Below are 17990 nucleotides of genomic sequence, written 5' to 3' on the forward strand. Positions count from 1 at the left end.
GTGCAGACTCTGAGCTGCTTCCAGTCATCCGATATCTCGAGGGAGCTGACGTTGTTGTCCCACGCCCACTTTCACGAGGATTGACGTCGTACTGCCTGCGAAACGATGTCCTGTATAAGAAAAATTTCGAGAACAGCCAGGAAACGTTCCTTCTCGTCGTTCCGGCGGCACTGCGCGAGGAAGTTTTACAGGCGTGTCACGACGATCCCTGTGCCGGCCATTTAGGCTTCGCGAGGACATTAGTGCGCATACGGCAAAAATACTATTGGCCACACCTATTTTCGGCGGTTCAGCGCTATGTGCGAACATGCCGTGACTGTCAGAGGCGTAAAGTTCCACCCGTCAAGCCTGCGGGCCTCCTTCAGCCTTTGAATCCGCCTCCGGCGCCATTCCAGCAAGTAGGAATGGACCTTCTTGGGCCCTTCCCCACGTCCTCCTTGCAAAATAAGTGGATAATCGTGGCAACTGACTATTTAACTCGCTATGCGGAGACGAAAGCTGTGCCGCGGGGAACTGCTGCTGAAGTCGCCAGCTTCTTCGTCCACAACATCGTGCTTCGCCACGGTGCACCCGCTGTACTCATTACTGACCGCGGTGCGGCGTTTACAGCGGAGTTATAGCAACACGTCGTCACACTGACGCACACCGACCACCGAAAGACCACAGCCTATCATCCCGAAACTAACGGCTTAACAGAGCGCCTAAACAGAACATTCGCCGACATGCTCTCCATGTACATTGATGTGAAACACAAAACATGGGATGAAACTTTGCCATACGTCACGTTTGCTTACAATACCGCTGTGCAGGAGACCACCGAGTTTACACAATTCGAGCTTGTTTACGGTCGTAGCGTTACAACTCCCTTAGACGCCATGCTCCCGGTAGACCACAGAACCACAAGGAATGACAACACTGACGATTTCGTCGAGAAAGCCGAGGAAGCTCGCCAGCTTGCTCGGAATCGCATACGCACCCAGCAGAATACCGACGCCTACCGTTCCAACCGGACCCGACGGAATGTCCAGTACTTACCAGGCGACCGCGTGTGGGTGTGGACATCTATCCGACACCGCGGACTCTCCGAGAAATTGTTGCGCCGCTACTTCGGCCCCTACGAATTTGTACGCCGCCTCAGTGATGTGAACTACGAGGTGGTCCCACAAACCTCTGATCCTGGCTCGAACCGACGCCGTCCCCGTGCTGAAGTCGTCCACGTAGTACGGATGAAGCCGTACTACGCACGCCAGGGCTAAGCAACCCTCACAAACTGCTTCAGCATTGTGTACATTCCTCTATGTTTTTTTTTTGTCTTTTCATGTTGGCACTCTTGCCCATAGTGTGCGCCCGCTGCCCTTGAAGGGACCGGGCCGGTCGCTTTTGAGAGGGGAGCAATGACGCGAAATAGGTTTGCACGTGTTGAAACGGGACCCTTAAGGCGAGAACGACGAAGTTCGTGGTTGCGCGCAGGCTCTCCGAGGACCAGCCATTGCTACAGGCAGACGTTTTTTCTTAATCTGTCGGTGCTAAACTGTTTTAGTTGTCATAGCTGGGTGACAATATCATTATCTCTGTGTCATCATGGGTTCCGTGCTGGCCACTCAACGGTGACGCAGCTCATCGAATTCATTCACGACGTTGCAGTGGCACTAAACTCTCCTGGAGAGATAGATGACATCTTTATAGAATATGCAAAAGCATTTGATACAGTCTGTCACACAAAACGTCTCGATAAACTACGCGCGGTTCTTCAAAACGACAAACTACTTCACCGGCTGACTAGGCATTCCGATTCGAGGTCTCAGATTGTTTCTTTTAACAACGCTCACTCGTCGTCAGCCACCATTACTTCAGGCGTTCCTCCGGCCTCGGTCTTCGGGACACTACAGTTCATTATATATATTAACAATGTGGTCGAAGTCATTAGTAGCACCCCGGTCACACTTTGTATGCATGCTGACGACTGTGTGTCTTGTACAAAGGTTACTAGCATTGAAGACCAACTAGAATTAAATAGCGTTTTTACTTCACTTTGCCGCTTGAGCCCGTCCTCGAAAATGTCGAATAAATTTAAAACAGTGTGGATGAATTTTTCTAAATAAATATAGTATTTGCATTGCACTTACAGTGACAGACACAAATGCCTTGAATGCATTAAGTCTGCTGTGTCCGTACGAGACATATCAAGGTGTGCGTCAATACAAAACTTAGAAGAGACAAGGACACGCTTGCAGAGCAGGTTAAAGGGCCACACGAAAGAGGCAAGACAGGTCCACAGTAGGCATATCAAAGTTAAGAATGCTAACAAATACTAACACGATATATATTTTATGTCGCCCCGCCTTGAAAAAAAAAGTCCACTTGTCGAAACGTTGGCTCCTTCTTGCACATTATTCTCGTTTTGCTCATCGTCTTGAATGCGTCAAGGAATTTTAGTATCTTGAAGTCACTTTCATGAATAACTTAAAATGCACAAGCACGTTGACCTCGTCTGTTTAAAAAAGCTTCAGAGGCTTGAATGCGTCAAGGAATTTTAGTATCTTGGAGTCACTTTCATGAATACCTTATAATGCACAAGCGCGTTTACCTCGTCTGTTTAAAAAAGCTTCAGAGGCTTGGTTACGTGAAATGCACGCTGAAAAAATTACCTAAAGAGGGCGAAATCACGCCCTACAAAACGCTAATTCGACCCCATCCTTGAATACACCTCTATAATGTGGTACCTTCACCATCAATGCGACATAAATAAACTTGAAGCTGTACAAAAAAGCGAGACGATTTATATACAGCAGTTACGATCGCCATTTCTCGCCCTCACATGCTTGGCTATTATCACTACATTTGCTGACTCAGACACGCACAGGTGATCATCTTATCTTGCTTCAAATAACTGTCAGTTCTTCTGCTCATGTGTGCGTGTCTATATCTTTCATCACCACTGTGCGCAGAACCAGGCGCACTGATTCGATTAACATTGTCCCGGTTAGGTCGCAGCTGGATTGCTTTGAATTTTCTTTCCTTCCGTCAACAGTGCACTTGTGGAACAAGCTTGATGGATTCATTGGGCGACAAACCACTGAACAATTTCATGCTGAAGTGATAAAATATATATCATGTTAGTATTTCTCACAATTCCTGACTTTGATCCGCATTCTGTAAACCTGTTTTGCTTCCTTTGTATGACCGTGTAACCTGTTATAGTCGGCAAGCGTGTTCTTATATCTTCTAAGTTTTGTACTGACCCACCCCTGTTATGTCTCGTATGGAGACGAGAGTATTTGTAAATCAAATAAAAATAAATTAAAATGACGAGTCAGATGATAAAGCTTGAGCAAGTTCCATGCAACGACCATGACGGTGCCACGACGACGAGATACATGTGACCCAGCTATAAGGCACGTTTAGCCTCTGGGTCAACGTAGAAGGCGTGACGAGAGCGGCATGAAGAGACTCGATTCACGACGTTGAAAATTACGATGATGAAACGAGCACATTGGCAACATACCTAGTGGTCCAAGCTCGTAGACAAAGATAGATAGATAGATAGATAGATAGATAGATAGATAGATAGATAGATAGATAGATAGATAGATAGATAGATAGATAGATAGATAGATAGATAGATAGATAGATAGATAGATAGATAGATAGATAGATAGATAGATAGATAGATAGATAGATAGATAGATAGATAGATAGATAGATAGATAGATAGATAGATAGATAGATTTCTTGCTTCTTATCGGTTGGGCATTCAGTTTGATACAACGTTAAAATCATCATACCATGGCGGTTAATCAGCGTACTGAACGCGGCAAGGTGGAGAGAAAAGAAAATAAGACACTCGCTGTACTGGCACTGCACTCACCACATCCATCGCGAGTGCCGCGAGTGTCGTGCTTCCGTGTGTTCTCTACACCTTGTCCTGTTCAGGGCGCTCCTTCACACATACGGTATGATGATTAGTCGACTCGCCTAACTTTGCACATAGCTGAACCATGTTCAAATGGAACGGTGACATGTGATTATTGTTGGCAGGGTGCCCGAATTCATTGTACGTGGAATGGTGCCCATCTGTTAAAGATCCTACAAAGAACCCCTTCTTATCGTTGGGAGAAATTGACCCAGAAGGTGAGTAACCAAAACTGAACATTTACCAAAAAATTATGCTGCAAGAAATGCTACAAGACAGACAGACAGACAGACAGACAGACAGACAGACAGACAGACAGACAGACAGACAGACAGACAGACAGGCAGACAGACAGACAGACAGACAGACAGACAGACAGACAGACAGACAGACAGACAGACGGACAGACGGACAGACGGACAGACGGACAGACGGACAGACAGACAGACAGACAGACAGACAGACAGACAGACAGACAGACAGACAGACACCGCCACACTAAGGTGTTCCGCTACAAGCGAAAAACAATTGCCTAACTCCTTCACCATAAGCCCGCATCATTGAATGTAGCCTTTGCGACGAGGTTTATTATCGTTCACAACGTTGTGGAACACTAGGTATTTAAAGGCACTGCAAGGGCTGTCCGTAGCACGGGGCTCGCTCGCGATCACGGCAAGGTTCTTCGTCTTCCTCGTCAGTCGGCACATATACAGGGCTGCGTCTGCTTTATTACACCTTAAATATTTCTGTTGCACATCTTGTATGCGCTGAGAAATATACAGGATTATGGGAAAATAGCGAATATGGGTATAACATTGGCTGACGCAAATAACTGTATGCTGAGTGAAATATACCAACAGCTGCAGCTTTAGTTATCTTTCTCACGTCTATAAGTTAACAACTTTCTGTATTGTACGCGGCTGAAATGGTCAACGAACGTTGCGTGCAAACAGGCACACCTACAGAATACGACACTCTAACGACAGGGAAAAGGAGCATAACTTTTGTGGTTTATCGCACAAGAATAGTGAACTGGCCGAAATAGAATACTTTCATGGTAAGCTACACAACGAAGGCACACGTACCAGGATGGTTAATGTTTGTCACGTGCAATGATGCGTGTTACTTCTGTAATACCCCAGGCAGCACAAAAGAGATACGTAACGTTTTCGTAGCGTTTATCCAAGACGATAAAAACGGGTTAAAGAAGAAACGAATGAGAGAACTTCGGCGGGAAAACGTCGTATATCTCTGCTAATGTCCGGCTTAATTACTTTCTTGAGACGATCTAGAACAGGTCTGCAAGACGTATTCGAAAAGCTGGTCTAGAAATAGGATTGGGAAAGACACAAGTAATCCCTCTGCCAAAACTATTCGTAACCAATTCCTAAACGCTTTTAGGACGTTATCAAAAAGCTGGTCTAGAAGCGGTCTTGAAAGGTTTACGATCATCTGAAGCTAATTTTCGTGGGTGACGGGTGCGATCAGACATCGTTGTTCAAAACACGCGTTTAGTTTCGCCTCACGCGACTGGCCTTGCCGCGCAGACGTCGTCAGCCGCACCCGTTGGCACGACCTAGGCCAATCGCGTGAGGTGAAACTGATCGGGCGTTTCGAACAACGATCTCCACTCGCGCCCCAGATGAGTAGAAGCGTCGGTGTTGACTGTAAGAGCCATGGCGAAGTAGCACTGTTCCCCGCATGGCCGGCGCATCCTCTACTAAGTCCCACGAAAATGAGCCTGTTAGGAATAATAAATCCTTAATACCGCCTTTAGTAAGCTACGATGCTTACAACCACAATGGGAATGACATCCTGCAAAGAACAAATGGCCACGTCTTGGCAGGTGGCCAGACCAAGCCCTTCATGCCAAGAGTTCATGAAATGAGAACATTGTGACAAAGCAAAAACACTTTATTAAAATGTAATGCTTATGCAAGGTTCGAACAAACTTTGTGAGAAATGCAAATAGAAGTAAAAGTACATCAACAATGACAAAAGTCGCAGAAAGGATTCGTAATGAACTCGAAAGTGAACATTCACTAGCACATAAACAAAATTGCAAGTACACATACAAAAATGAACAGAAAAACCTGGAGTGTACTAAAGTGTCTAATTTATCATAGTGAAGTGCACGTGCTATTAGATGGACTAGAGTTATGCAGAAGTGACATCGGAGCGAATGGAAGAAGTAGTCTGAAAAATGCTAGAGTATGAATCGGATGGTAACTCCATCCAAGCAATGTTACCAATCAGCTAGAAGCTTGAAAAGAGCACAAAAACAAATACCACCGCATACCATCATAAAACAATCCTGTGACAGAAATAAAAAAAATGAGAACGATGCAAAATTGGAAATAATGGCTTTAGGATATACCAAAGAAGGGAATGGCGAGAAAAAATAACCATACAACAAAAAAGCAATAAAGTGAAATTAGTACAGAATACTTAAACGGGGGATTCAGTGTAACAAGTGAACACTACTGTAGTACAGCGAACGATGAGGGAGTAATGCTGCATCTTGCCACTCCAGAACGTGAGAAATGAATATGCAAGCCCCATATTAGAAACTTACATAAACATGGAAATAAACTGGAATGCACTGGAAGCTGCATTTGTGTAACAAAGGACGCAATGGTCATAATAAATAGTAAGTGTTTTATCGAAAAAGCCCTTTACATGAGGCAAAGTTGTACCTCTCTGGCAAAAACAAAGTTGCAACTAATAATTTGCAAACCAGCAAATACATTAATTAGCACACTGACATGTCACACTTCGCGCACAACTCCAGTCTCCTAAAGTAAAACAAAGCACTCTGAATGAGAAAAACGTTTAACACATGTAGCCCAGAGCAAATTCTTTGCCAGTTCACTCACACTTTCACATCCAAAATCATTTGCCACAAAGTCCAGGCACAGTTCCGCTGATGTTTACCAATTCACCCCCACTTTCACGTCCAAAAATATTTGGCACACAGTCCAGGCAGAGCTTCATAGATAAACACCTTGAGAGGACCCTACTGATTATTGTGCAGTCCCGCTGCTGGAAATATATATAGAACTGCCGCACATGCTGGTAGTGGTTTCAATGTAGACACACTTGCTGCCCTGAACAGGTATGCTCAGATATCTGCACTGGCGCTCCACTTTGTCGAAGTAGACACATTGATGCACTACGCTGGTAATTGAAATGTTTTGAATGCACAAGTATTGGCTTCACAAGAAAGACTTGCCCACATACCGCCACTGGCATATATATGCACTTGCTCTTTACTCAGTAGCATTGAACTTAAACTGTTCCCTACGTGGGAGCCATGTGTAATACCGGTGTCACATGACCACTCTCGATCGCGATCAAGCCCGATCCGGATCGAAATTATCGATGCGACTGGCTCACTCTCGTAGCTTGCGCAGAGGAGCCAATCACGACCGAGAAATTCGATTTGTAACTGACTGGATAGCGGCTAAAAGAGCCCCGTGTGAAACCGGTATCAAATATTGCACAGACGTACGCTAGGAAAATGTGTGGCACAAGGACAAAGAACTGCGACATGCCCTGTTGTGCGAAGCGCGCGAACAGAACACATGTATATATATATATATATATATATATATATATATATATATATATATATATATATATATACATATATATATATATATATATATATATATATATATATATATATATATATATATATATATATATATATATATATATATATATATATATTGCCACATCCTATATGGTCGCCGCGGGTATGTGCCAGGCGATGAGAACGACGCTGAAGTGGCGCGCGAGTGGTAGAACAGAGACGACAACGACGTCGCGTTGACTGCTCTCATAAAAGTGCTTTTACACGTCCTCTACGCCGGCTTCCCCGTCTCCTAATAGGTTGTGACACTGGTGGAGGTGCGGGGTAGGATTGTCTCATGCTCGGCACCCCTTCGCGGAGCCATACCTCGAAAGCGGAATCACCTTCGTTCATCGAAACTCCTGTTCACCGGTACAGTCGCCGCCTGCTAGGCCTGACGCCCGAGTTCAACCCTTTGCAGGACCCTGCTGGAACGCGTCAACCTACTTCCGCCATGGCTACTGTAACTCCATCGCAGGTGACGCTGCAGAATCCTAAGATACCAGAAAGTTTCCACGGCGACGCTTTTGAGGATGTCCAAGATTGGCTTGACCAATTTGAGCGTATCGCCACTTATAATGACTGGGGCTCCCAGCAAAAGCTGTCTAATGTTTATTTTGCGCTTCAAGACAGTGCGCGGACGTGGTTTGTGAACCGGGAGAGAAATTTGACCACGTGGGATGCCTTCCGCACCCAGCTGCTAGACACGTTCACTAGTAGCGACAGAAGAGACAACGCACAGCGCCTACTTGAATCCCGTATTCAAAAACCAAACGAGAGCGTTGCCATGGTTGCAGAAGATATGGCCCGCCTTTTCCGCAGAGCAGACCCTGAGATGGCCGAAGAAAAGAAGTTGCGCTATCTCTTGCGCGGAGTGAAGGAGGAACTGTTTGCCGGGCTCGTGAGGAACCCACCGACGACAGTGGCCGAATTTACCAAGGAGGCTACCGCTATAGAACGGGCACTACAGCAACGGTACCACCAATATGATCGCAAGAGCTCGCCGGTGAATACTTCCATTCTACCTGAGAGCTGCAGCACGTCTCTACGTGAAGTCATCAGAGAGATTGTGCGAGAGGACATCCGGCAGCTCGGGATCTCTGCCATGGCACCAGCGCTGGCTTCTGTCGCTGATATCGTTCGGGAGGAAGTTCGAGAGGCCTTTTCGTCACCCGACTGGCAGGCGGTGCCGCGACGATTGACCTACGCGGAAGCTGTCTGCCGTCCACCTCCTGCCACTTCGATGTTGCTGACACCGTCGCCCACTCCGACGCAGCCATCACCGCCATCCCCGACGCCCTATTTTCGACAGTCACAGCCGCCGCCAACTATGCCGTATCGCCGCCAGTCGATCGCTGCGCCTCGTTTCTACAGTGAATCCTCTGCCGGCTACCCGCTTCGAAAGACTGATTTGTGGCGCACCCCTGACCGCCGGCCGCTATGCTTTCATTGCGGCGAAGCAGGACATGTTTACCGCGCGTGCCACTACCGCGCGGCTGGGTATCCAAAATTTTCCAGCTCCAGTTACCCTGTGTCTGATGCTGCACGTAGCCGCGACGGAAATTCTACAAACTTTCGGCCAGAAGGTTCAACGACGCCTCGATCGCGTTCCCCCTCTCCTGCTCGTTACACCCCACCGACCCGTCGCGATTTTTCTGACGCCTCTAGGGGCAGGTCCCCTAGCCCGCACCGGGGAAACTAGACGCAGCGACCTCCGGGGGTGAGGTTGCAAACCGGCTAGCTACCCAAGAGCCCCCATCTCCGACGATGGACGACTCTACAACTCCGACGACTCCAACCACACCTCCTGTAACCGACGCCGTCAGCGCCGATCTTGTCGTTTGCATTGACGGCCACCAAGTGGCCGCTCTCGTCGATACTGGTTCGCATTTTTCGATAATCAGTCAAAAGCTGGCCGACAGGCTGCGAAAAGTGAAGACGCCGTGGACCGGGCCCAACATCAGAACTGCCGGTGGCCAGTTGATGACGCCGATTGGCAAATGCACAGCCAGAATAGTAATCGCCGGTGCAACCTTCGTCGCCACCCTCGTCATTCTCTTTGAGTGTTGTAAAGAACTTACATTGGGGATGGATTTTTTGAGAGAGTATGGTGCAGTGATTAATGTCCGTGACCTCGTCGTCACATTTTCTACGAGTTCAGACGACGTCGACCCCGCGGAGCACCAGCGACCCCGCTTACGTACCGCCGACGACGACGTCACGCTTCCGCCGCGAAGCTGTTCCCACGTGCCTGTCATCTGCGACAACTTCAACACTGGCACTGGCGTCGCTGAACACATCGACGCACTGGTACTGCGTCAAGGCGTTTCCATCGCCAGGGCCGTAATTAACGTACGTGACGGACGTGCTGAACTCCTGCTGACGAATTTTACCGGGGAACGTCGACACATTGTTAAAGGCACGGCTGTTGCTTACTTCGACGAATTTACATCAATACAGGACTGCCTCTCAGTGGAGCACGCGACGTTCACTGGGGCTATGCCTGCCCCTGTGGTCGATATCAGTCCCACCTTATCGCCCGTCGAACGCAGCAGCCTTCTTGAGCTCATCGATGAGTTTAAGAGCTGCTTCTCATCCACGTCACGAGTTAGCCAGACGCCGCTCACTAAGCACCGTATTGTCACCGAAGCCGACGCCAGACCAATTCGGCAGAACCCTTATCGTGTAGCACCAAAAGAGCGCGAGGCAATCCAGACACAAGTGAAGACGATGCTTGACGACGGCGTTATTCGGCCATCTAAGAGTCCTTGGGCATCGCCTGTCGTATTGGTGAAAAAGAAGGATGGTAGCCTGCGCTTCTGCGTCGACTACCGAAAACTAACTCAACCTGATCACAAAGAAAGACGTTTATCCGCTACCGCGTATCGACGATTCACTGGACAGGCTACGAAACGCACGTTACTTTTCGTCGATGGATTTGAAAAGCGGCTACTGGCAAATAGAAGTTGATGAGAGAGACCGTGAAAGACCGCTTTTGTTACACCCGACGGACTTTATGAATTTCAGGTGCTCCCCTTCGGTTTGTGTTCTGCGCCGGCAACGTTTCAACGACTAATGGACACTGTACTCTCAGGCCTCAAATGGCAAACCTGTCTGGTCTACCTCGACGACGTGATTGTTTTCTCCGTAACGTTCGAGGAACACTTACGGAGACTAAAGATGGTCTTCGAAGCAATACGCTCAGCTGGTCTAACTTTAAAACCTGAAAAGTGCCATTTTGGCTTTGAAGAACTTCAATTTCTCGGTCACGTTGTTAGTCGTGAAGGTGTCCGACCTGACCCTGATAAAATATCTGCCGTTGCTAATTTCGCAACGCCATCAGATAAAAAGGCCGTGCGACGTTTTCTCGGCCTTTGTGCCTACTACCGACGGTTTATTGCGGAATTTTCGCGCATCGCATGGCCATTGACCCATCTTACCAGAGAAGATGTCCCCTTTGTCTGGGGTGAAGATCAGCAACGGGCTTTTGATGACCTACGGCAACGGCTGCAGACGCCTCCCGTCCTCGCACACTTTGATGAAGACGTTCCTACGATTCTTCATACCGACGCTAGCAATGTCGGCCTCGGCGCAGTGCTTGTACAGCGGCAGGACGGCACCGAAAGAGTGATTGCTTACACCAGCAGGACTCTATCCAGGACGGAGGCTAACTACTCCACTACAGAAAAAGAATGTCTCGCTCTGGTGTGGGCCGTCCTGAAATTTCGGCCATATTTGTATGGTCGGAGTTTCACCGTTGTCAGTGATCATCATGCACTTTGCTGGCTGACTAATTTAAAAGATCCAGCTGGTCGGCTTGCGCGCTGGAGTCTTCGGCTCCAAGAGTTCGACTTCACGGTTGTGTACAAATCGGGGAAACGACACACCGACGCCGACTGCCTCTCTCGGTCCCCTGTTGAGACTGCAGTCCACGACGATGATGACGCGGGTTTTCTAGGCGTGCTAGATACTGTCGACGTTTCCCGCCACCAACGCGCGGACGCAGAACTGGTTCCTCTTTTCAATTACTTAGAGGGCAAAACAAGCAGCGTGCCGAGGTTATTCGCGAGAGGGCTGCCTTCGTTTTGCTTACCCCACGACGTTCTCTATAAAAAGAACTTTTCACCTAATGGCAGCTGCTACCTACTCGTCATTCCCGCATCTCTTCGCGATGAAGTCCTACATGCCTGTCACAACGAGCCGACCGCTGGTCACTTGGGATACACCCGCACATTGGCAAGAGGACTTCAAAAAAAAATCTGCCGGCTCAAGTACTATTGGCCAAGACTTGCGTCGATCGTGAAACGTTACACACAGACATGCCCAGATTGCCAGCGCCGCAAAGCCCTACCCGGCAAGCCAGCTGGACTGCTGCATCCTGTTCAGATACCGCAAGCGCCATTCGAACAAATTGGCATGGACCTTTTAGGTCCATTTCCACTGTCCACTGCCGGAAATAGATGGATAGTCGTCGTCACTGATTATCTTACTCGATACGCCGAAACAGGTGCTATCCAACGTGGAACAGCAGCCGAAGCAGCGCGATTTTTCGTCGAGGCCGTCGTCCTAAGGCATGGCGCTCCCGCAGTGGTCATAACAGATAGAAGATCTGCGTTCACGGCTGCGCTTCTGGATACCGTGTTGCGACTAAGTGGTACCACTCACCGAAAGACCACGGCTTATCATCCCCAAACCAATGGGCTGACAGAACGTCTGAATAATACACTGGCAGACATGATGAGTATGTACATCGACGTCGACCACAAGAACTGGGACGAGATTTTACCATACGTTACATTTGCGTATAACACGGCTCGCCAAGAGACAACACGCGTGACGCCTTTCAACCTCGTTTACGGACGCGAAGTGACAACAATGTTGGACGCAATGCTGCCACACGAGTGCGGTGACGACGAGACTGGTGCCGACGAGTTTACGCAACGCGCAGAGGAAGCCAGGCAGCTTGCGCTTTTGCGAATCCAAGAACGACAGGAATACGATGCCCGACACTACAATCTTCGGCACAGACCCGTCACATACAACGTCGGTGACCAGGTGTGGATCTGGACTCCGATTCGTCGGCGGGGGCTGTCTGAGAAGCTCCTGCGAAGATACTTCGGCCCGTACACCGTTCTGCGCCGCATCAGCGATGTGAATTATGAAGTTGTCCCCGACAGCCATAACAGCTCCAAACGCCGGCGGCATCTGCCCGAGGTTGTGCACGTGCTTCGTATGAAGCCCTACATTTCCTCGTGACCTCCACTTTGCACCGTCTGTGCACAGCCTTCGGCGGTTAGTGCATCGGGACGATGCCTTTTTTTTCAAAGGGGGGGGCAAATGCCACATCCTATATGGTCGCCGCGGGTATGTGCCAGGCGATGAGAACGACGCTGAAGTGGCGCGCGAGTGGTAGAACAGAGACCACAACGACGTCGCGTTGACTGCTCTCATAAAAGTGCTTTTACACGTCCTCTACGCCGGCTTCCCCGTCTCCTAATAGGTTGCGACAATATATATATATATATATATATATATATATATATATATATATATATATATATATATATATATATATATATATATATATATACATATATATATATATATATATATATATATATATATATATATATATATATATATATATATATATATATATATTGTACTGAAGGCACTTGGCAGTGGGCATGGTGCCAGTGGATGAGAAGAAGACGACGAGGTGTGCTTGCTTCCCCGTTTCGAGATAGGACCGACCTGTTTTAAGCCTACCGCTGCAACCTAGAGCTAGTGCTGCTAGGTGAACACCACCCCCGTTGCATTTAGTGGAGCTGCTGGGTTTCTCTTCAACATCCTGGAACTCCGCAGTCGGACGCTACTACCAGCTGTTACAATGGATGAACCGGGACCGTCCCAGGCTGCTGCTCCCGTGCCCCCGGCCATCGTCTGCTCTGGTGTTATCCGCCAGCGCGATGCGGCTATATTTAGCGGCACAGACGATCACGACGTGGAAGACTGGCTCGCCGAATATGACCGTGTAAGCGCCTATAATAAGTGGGACGACCGCGCCAAGCTCACAAATGTCATATTTTACTTGACTGACGTAGCCAACCTATGGTTCCGCAATCATGAAGCCGATTTTACCACCTGGTCGGCTTTCACGGCGACTTTGGCTGAGGTCTTCGGCCGTCCCGCAGTTCGCCGGCTTCGCGCTGAGCAGCGCTTGCGTGGTCGAGCTCAACGCCAGGAAGAGACCTTCACCAGCTATATTGAAGACGTGCTCTCGCTCTGCAAGCGCGTCAACTCATCCATGGATGAAGCAGACAAGATCAAGCACGTCATGAAAGGCATCGATGAGCATGCCTTTCAGATGCTCGTCGCGAAGAGTCCCCGCTCTATTGCCGAGGTCATACAGCTTTGCCAGCAGTACGACGAGCTGCGCAAGCAACGCGCATCAACACGCGCTGCTCAGCAGGACACTGCGGATATCTCCCCGTTGGCCTTCGGTCGCGACGCTGCCGACATCTCTGCCTTAATGCCGGAGATAAAGCAGTTCATCCGCCAGGAAGTCGCACGCCAACTCTCTCTGGCGAATAGCGCACCCGAGCCGTCGACAACCCTGGCCCCTGCGCTTCGTCACGTCATTCAGACGCAAGTTGCCGCGGCGCTGCCATCTGCCCCTCCTCCGCAGCCTGCAGCTGGACCGCTAACGTACGCTGACGTTGTCGCGCGGCCTTACACTCCTCCGGCTCCTGATTCCTACCAGGCCACCGGCACCTTCCATGTACCGCCGCCACCTTCGCGTCCGATAGTCGTTCCTTACTCGGCTGCTGGAGCCCCTGTCGTCAACCCGTGGCGAACACCTGATAACCGGCCAATATGTTATTCATGCCATTTTCCTGGCCACGTAGCACGATTCTGCCGCCGTCGCAGCCCCCGTTTACCTGACAGTGGGGGTGCCTCAAGCTACAGGCCTGCTCGACTTCCGCGTCAGGACCACTCTAACCTTCCTCCGGACACCTCTTACAGTCGCCTCCCCTTCGATTCACGCCGGTCGCCTTCCCCACGTCGCCGATCCATTTCCCCGATGGTTCGCCGACCCAGCCCAGCCCGAGAGGAAAACTAGCAGTCGCAGTTCCAGAGGCAAGAACTGCGTTTCCGTCGAACATTTCAAGGCCTCATTCTGCGCCGGCGAACGAAATTGAACTGTCCGTAGACGGCGTCACCGTACACGCACTTATCGACACCGGAGCCGCCGTTTCTATTATTAGTGAGAAGCTCTGCCGCAATTTGAACAAAGTGACCATTCCCCTTACTTCTCTTTCTCTGCGTACGGCAACCTCAAATCGCGTTCAGCCTTCAGCGTCGTGCACAGCCCGGGTTGTCATTCAAAGCGTTCTGCATGTTATCGAATTTGTCGTCCTGCCTCGTTCCTCGCACGACGTTATTCTTGGTTGGAATTTCCTATCTGTGAATCAAGCTCTTATCGACTGCGCTCGTTGCGAACTTAGGTTATCAGTGCCGTGTTTTGACCCTGACGACTATTATTCTCCTAAAGTTGTTGCCGCCTCTGACATCGATATTGCACCTTTCTCCGCCGCTCTGGTTCCTGTGTTATGTAGCTCTGCTGCGAACTCATCTGTCCTGTTTACGCCGTCGACCACTTGCGCGCGCCGCCGGAACTTTCTGCTTCCGTTTGCTGTCGTCACTTTTTGCGAAGGTTCTGCTGCCCTTTACGTCTGCAATCCGTCCGCCTGCCCATCATCCCTATTCCGCGGCGAGTGCCTGGGTACAGCTGAAGCTTTCGATAGCATTCTCCCGGCCACCATGTTTGGTGATACGGCATCACTTCCGATTTGTGCCGTAACTCCTGCCGCCGCGACCGATGCCCCTGTAGACGTCTTCGCTGGTTCCGTCGACGCAGAACTCACACCTGCGCAGCACACCGAAATCATCAAGCTACTCCAGCGTTTTCGTGCCTCATTTGACATTGGTCAGCCATCCTTAGGCCGGGCGTCCGCAGTCGTTCACCGTATCGACACCGGCCAACAAACACCATTGCGCCAGCGTCCGTATCGTGTGTCGGCCGCTGAACGCCGTGTCATCGACGAGCACGTTGACGACATGCTGGAGCGTGGCATCATCCAGCCCTCTAACAGTCCCTGGGCATCTCCGGTTGTCCTTGTTAAAAAGAAAGACGGCTCCATTCGGTTCTGCGTCGACTATCGCCGCCTTAACCGAATAACGCGCAAAGATGTATATCCTCTGCCGCGCATCGACGATGCCTTGGACAGTCTGCAGGGAGCGGAATTCTTTTCCTCGCTGGATCTACGCTCCGGGTATTGGCAAGTGCCCATGGCAGAGGCCGATCGCCAAAAGACAGCCTTTGTAACTCCTGATGGGCTATATGAATTCACCGTCATGCCGTTCGGCCTCTGCAACGCGCCTGCCACTTTCGAGCGAATGATGGATAGCATTCTTCGAGGGCTGAAGTGGAAAACGTGCCCCTGTTATATAAATGACACTGTGGTTTTTTCCACCGACTATGCGACGCACCTCAGCCGCCTCGAGCAAGTCCTTGCGTGCCTCTCCACTGCAGGACTGCAACTAAATTTGAAGAAATGCCACTTCGGCGCTCGCACGCTTACTATTCTCGGTCATGTAGTTTCCAAAGACGGTATCCTCCCGGACCCCACGAAACTTAGCGCCGTAACCGAGTTCCCCAAACCAACCACCATGAAAGAGCTTCGCAGTTTCATCGGCTTGTGCTCATATTTCCGGCGCTTCATCCGTAACTTTGCCTCTATCATCGCCCCCTTGACGCAGCTTCTCACCGGCAGTTCTGACCTATCAGCCTGGTCCCCGGCATGCGATGACGCATTCCAAGAACTGCGACGCGTTCTCACCTCTCCTCCGGTACTGCGACACTTCGACCCATCTGCACCAACTGAGCTCCATACGGACGCTAGCGGTGTCGGGATCGGCGCTGTTCTTGCGCAACGCAAGGATGGCTTCGAAGAGTACGTCGTCGCGTATGCCAGCCGCACCCTTACCAAAGCCGAGGCGAACTACTCGGTTACTGAAAAGGAATGTCTGGCCATCGTTTGGGCAATCGGAAAATTTCGTCCTTATGTGTACGGGCGTCCATTTGACATCGTGACCGACCATCATGCCCTATGCTGGTTATCTTCCTTAAAAGATCCAACTGGTCGGCTCGCCCGCTGGGCATTGCGCCTACAAGAGTACGACATCCGCGTTGTTTATCGCTCCGGCCGAAAACATTCAGACGCAGACGCTCTATCCCGGTCACCCCTGCCCTCCGGTCCTGTCCACTCGTCTATTTCCACACATGGAGCCTTCGCCCTCAACATTACCGACATGCCATCAGAGCAGCGCATGGACCCATGGATCTCTTCGCTTCTTGACTTCCTGTCTAGCCAGTCGCCAGCGCCAATTTCTCGGACGCTCCGTCGTCAAGCAGCGCACTTCATCATTCGGGATCACCTGCTGTACCGCCGCAACTACAATTCGAGCGGTCGCAAGTGGTTGCTTGTTATACCCCGACACCTGCGCCATGACATCTGCGCCACGTTCCACGACGATCCCCAATGCGGCCACGCTGGTGTCTTAAAGACATACTCTCGCATCCAGCTTCGGTACTACTGGCGCGGTATGTACCGCTTCGTTCGCCAGTACGTCCGGTCCTGCCTCATATGCCAACGACGCAAGACGCCACCTCAACATGCCACCGGCCCCTTGCAACCTTTACCATGCCCCGCGCGCGCGTTCGACCGCGTCGGCATTGACCTATACGGTCCGCTTCCCAACACTCCAAGCGGCAACCGCTGGGTTATTGTCGCTATCGACCACCTCACGCGGTACGCCGAAACTTCAGCCCTAGCATCTGCCACAGCAAAAGACGTCGCCAGTTTTCTCCTTCGAAACCTGATTTTACGCCATGGAGCACCTAGGGAATTACTGAGCGACCGCGGTCGCGTTTTTCTCTCTGACGTCATTGCAGCATTGCTAAAGGAGTGTCGCATCCACCGCACCACCACGGCATATCATCCTCAAACTAATGGGATGACAGAGCGTTTCAACCGCACCCTTGGCGACATGTTGGCCATGTATGCTTCATCTGACCACTCGAATTGGGATCGCATTCTGCCTTTCGTCACCTACGCTTACAACACCGCCAAGCAAAGCACCACTGGGTTCTCTCCTTTCTTTCTCCTTTACGGACACGAACCTTCATGCACTATGGACACGATTCTGCCTTACCGACCAGATGCTTCGGAGTGCACGACTGTTTCTAGAGCGGCTGCTTACGCCGAAGAATGTCGCCAGCTCGCTCGTTCGTTGACATCCCAGGACCAGTGGCGCCAAAAGCATCGCCATGATTCATCTACTGCGGGTACGTGCTTTGCTCCTGGCTCGCTGGTCTGG

At 50.1% G+C, this 17990-nt stretch overlaps 1 protein-coding gene across 2 annotated transcripts in view; it reads left to right on the forward strand.

Moving 5' to 3' along the window:
* Window positions 1–17990, forward strand: part of LOC139055982 (uncharacterized) — an 83868-nt gene that overhangs the window by 24287 nt on the left and 41591 nt on the right. For both annotated transcript variants that reach the window (XM_070533708.1, XM_070533709.1), the window contains exon 2: window positions 4039–4131. In XM_070533708.1, the coding sequence (XP_070389809.1) occupies window positions 4039–4131 (93 nt within the window). The remainder of the gene's footprint in view (window positions 1–4038; window positions 4132–17990) is intronic.

The sequence above is a fragment of the Dermacentor albipictus genome, chromosome 2 (genome assembly GCF_038994185.2).
Source record: "Dermacentor albipictus isolate Rhodes 1998 colony chromosome 2, USDA_Dalb.pri_finalv2, whole genome shotgun sequence".
Taxonomy (NCBI): Eukaryota; Metazoa; Arthropoda; class Arachnida; order Ixodida; family Ixodidae; genus Dermacentor; species Dermacentor albipictus.